At 46.2% G+C, this 3,503-nt stretch overlaps 1 protein-coding gene across 1 annotated transcript in view; it reads right to left on the bottom strand.

The window, feature by feature from the left end:
* The window catches only part of LOC103268289 (palladin), a 377,892-nt gene that overhangs the window by 7,885 nt on the left and 366,504 nt on the right, over nucleotides 1-3,503 (bottom strand). Inside the window, exon 17 of the mRNA XM_021716425.1 lies at nucleotides 1,633-1,727. Coding sequence (XP_021572100.1) covers nucleotides 1,633-1,727 — 95 coding nt within the window. The remainder of the gene's footprint in view (nucleotides 1-1,632; nucleotides 1,728-3,503) is intronic.

Raw genomic sequence — 3,503 nt, 5'->3', positions numbered from 1 at the left:
TCACCTCAGCCTCCCAAAGGCGCGGAATTACAGGCTGAGCCACCGAGCCCGGCTTCTCTTACTCTTAAGTATGTGGTCAGAGGAAGCTTTAGGAGGAATACAATTTAAAGTAGTGCAGGGAAGACTTAAGAAAGAGCAAGCTGGGCTCGGTGGCTCAGCCTGTAATCCTGGCCTTTGGGAGGCCGAGGTGAGTGAATTGCCTGAGCCCGCGGGTTCGAGACCTGCCTGGGCAGCTTGGTGAGACCTCATCTCTACAATAAATCAAACAAAAAAAAAATTAGCCAGGCGGGGTAGCACGCACCTGTAGTTCCAGCTACTCAGAAGGCTGAGGCGGAAGGATCGCCGGAGCCCAGTGGCCGGGAACGGCCCCCGCACTCCAGTCTGGGCGACAGAGTGAGACTCCAACTCAAAAAAAGAAAAAGCAAGATGCTGACTACAGATTCTGTCGCTGGAAGTTTAAAAACACTTAACTAGAAAAAACAAGAGTGGAACAAAGGAAAGATAATTCTACTAGGCTAATACTAGCTTTTTAATAGTTTGTTTTTTTCTGTGAATAGATGTAACTTATGAGAAAAAGGTTTCCTAGGACCCACTTATCTATGGAAAAGCTTAAATGTCATAAAGACCACAAGAAAAGCAGAAGGAACTAAATGATGCAGGACAATGGACCTCATGCTAAATATGTGTTTACAGCTACAGACAAAAGTCTGGGATCTGTGAACATTCTGCCACCGTGAGGTCAGAGCTGAACCTGCACATGCTCAGCGGCCAGAACTGTCTTCCAGATGTTGAACAGAAGTCTGGGTGGGTCCGGTCACATAAAAAACATGCAGAGGCATCCCTTGCCTGAGGCTTACTCAGTTTCCCTGCTCCTCTCTGTGAGCCCAAGTATGTGTTCTCATCACCAAGGTACCTGCATCTCTGGCCCATAAGGGGCAGTCAGGACCAGCAGCGGGACCAGCTGAATCCTCTCATTGGGAACCCTGGCTGACAGGCTGACTCCCCAGATTTTTTAAGTGCTAATATGTCACTGAGAGGTACATCCTTTCTGTACCATGATTCTGTCACCATCTGTGCACAGACTCGGCTGCTGGGACTGGAAAACACTGTCAGCAAATGTTTGTTTGAGTGCTTAAAATGTGACTAATCTAACCTACAAGACTCACAGTCTAATGGGCTTATGTTTTGAACTAAGTGACTGGAAGACAAACATTAGTAAACTAGCTGATTTTAGGAAATCTAGTGGTAATAGCTTATAATGGGCAATCCACACAGCCATTGGTTAGAGAAGTTTGGTCTGGAACATTTGTGTACCACATACTAGTATTTTCATGTTACCATGCCATTGAAGGATGCCCAGTCTTTGTTTCTTCACATGTAAAACGTGTCCTGTTAACAAGCCAGTGACGGTTAAGTCTGAATGGGCTCAGCACACACTAACAAACATCTGCACCCTCTCCCTTCTGAGTTGCAGGGGAGTACAGTGATCAGGGAGCCACGCTTCACATCATACTTGTATTCTACCTTCCAGGTATGTTCCCTGGGGTCACGCTAGGATTCTAACAGCACGGCATTTAGGGTCACGCGTAAAACAAGAGGAACAGCAACGGCGGGAAGGAGCATCTGAAATACCTTCTGCTGTGAGGATGGCCCGAGGGACAGCGGGGACTGCGACCTCTTGGGTTGACGGCCTGCACCATCAGCCGTCCAGTACAACTGACACGGCCCTGTCAGAGACATCAGGAGAGAGATGACACACTACAAAACACGGTCAGCCATTCAGCACTGTCACATCTACTGACCTCTTCTCTGTGAGACCTGTACAGTAATGGCCTTTCCTACCAGTCCCTTGAGGAAACACACTTTCCCTGCGCTAAGCTCCTTGGAAAACTATAGTTACTTACAGAACTCAGGCAACAAGTCCCTTTTCTGAACTGTTAAATAAGCCTCAAGGTTTTATCTAGGATGACACTCCTCACTGAATGACATTCCTCACTGAATTCACTGTAATCTGTTAAGGTCGACAGACTCCGTGATGTTGAGTTGTAAAACACAGAGCAGGAGTGAGCAAGACGTCGCTCTCCTATGATGATGCCGTGCTCATAGGAGGTATCTACTGGTTGCAGGCAATTCTGACATCAAAACTAGATGATTTTTGTTTTCTGTCAGGTTTTTCTAATAATATACAGAGGGTGCCAAAAAATGTATACACATATATATATTTTTTAAGTCAGAGTCTCACTCTTTCGCCCAGGCAGGAGTGGAGTGGCAGGCTCACGGCCACCACAGCCCCGACCTGCTGGGCTCAGGTGAGGCTTCCGCCTCAGTCTTCCAAGTAGCTGGAACTACATACGCACGCCACCATGGCTGACAAATTGTTTGATTTATTGTAGAGACGAGGTCTCACCATGTTGCCCAAACTGGTCTCGAAACCTGAGCTCAGGCAATCCCCTCGACTCCACCTCCCAAAGTGCTGGGATTACAAGCCACCATGCCCAAGTACATGTACACGTTTTAGAAAGTGTATTAAAGTTGTAATACTCAGTATATACTGATATATATATACACACTCTATATACAGATAGCATTTTCAGATGCCATGACTCTTCTCCCTTGATAACAAAAGATGAATAAAAGCCATGTTTGACTTTTGCAATTACACATTGCTACTGTTAATTCAATTCTACTTCGAAAAGTAATACATAGGCAATAACATCACTTAAAATGTGTATACATTTTTGGCACCCCCCCCCATGTTTATGAAATGCTAGTGGCATCCCTTTCCCAAACCTTGTAAGAGAAAAGAAAGCATGATAAAATGAGCATTCTGGAAGGATGCAGGGGTGACAAGGAGAGCTCTGTGATTAAACGACACCATATCTTCATGAAATGAACATATTGAGATAAAAGCAGAAGCAGTTAAATACCTAAAATATGTGGAGATGTGGGTCCTGTGATAAGGGCCTATGTAAGGCAAAGTGCTGTTTGATTTCTTAACTCTGTCAACTGAATTCGATGGGGGACACAGGGAAAGCCTGAGGTTGGCCAGTAGACAGAAAATTACAGCTAGATGGGAGGAAAAAATCCTAGTGCCCATAGCTCTGTAGAATGGCTACAAGTAAAAATTTATTGCATATTTTCAAATGGCTAGAAAAGCAGATGTTTAGTGTTCCCACCTCAAATGACGAAGGCTTGCAGTGGTGGATGTGCGGATTACCCTGGCTCGATCATGACACTTTGCGTTCATATACTGAAGTACCACACTGGACCCCAGCGATGTGCACGATCACGTGTCAGTTAAAAGTAACAAAAGAACCGTCTAAACGCTGTTAGCTATGGGTGGACGACAGTAATTCCTAGGGGACTCAGGACACGGCGGGTACGCCGTTGCTTTGGCTTTTGTTCCAGCACCCCTCCTCGGGCTTTTCGCGTCACGGCCGAGGCTTCCGCTTCCACTGTCTCCCCCGCTCCGAAGAACACGAGGCGGCCCGCCCAGGTTCTGA

The sequence above is a fragment of the Carlito syrichta genome, unplaced genomic scaffold (genome assembly GCF_000164805.1).
Source record: "Carlito syrichta isolate Samal-C Ts95f unplaced genomic scaffold, Tarsius_syrichta-2.0.1 Scaffold308811, whole genome shotgun sequence".
Lineage (NCBI taxonomy): Eukaryota > Metazoa > Chordata > Mammalia > Primates > Tarsiidae > Carlito > Carlito syrichta.
This window is presented reverse-complemented; position numbering and strand designations above follow the sequence as displayed.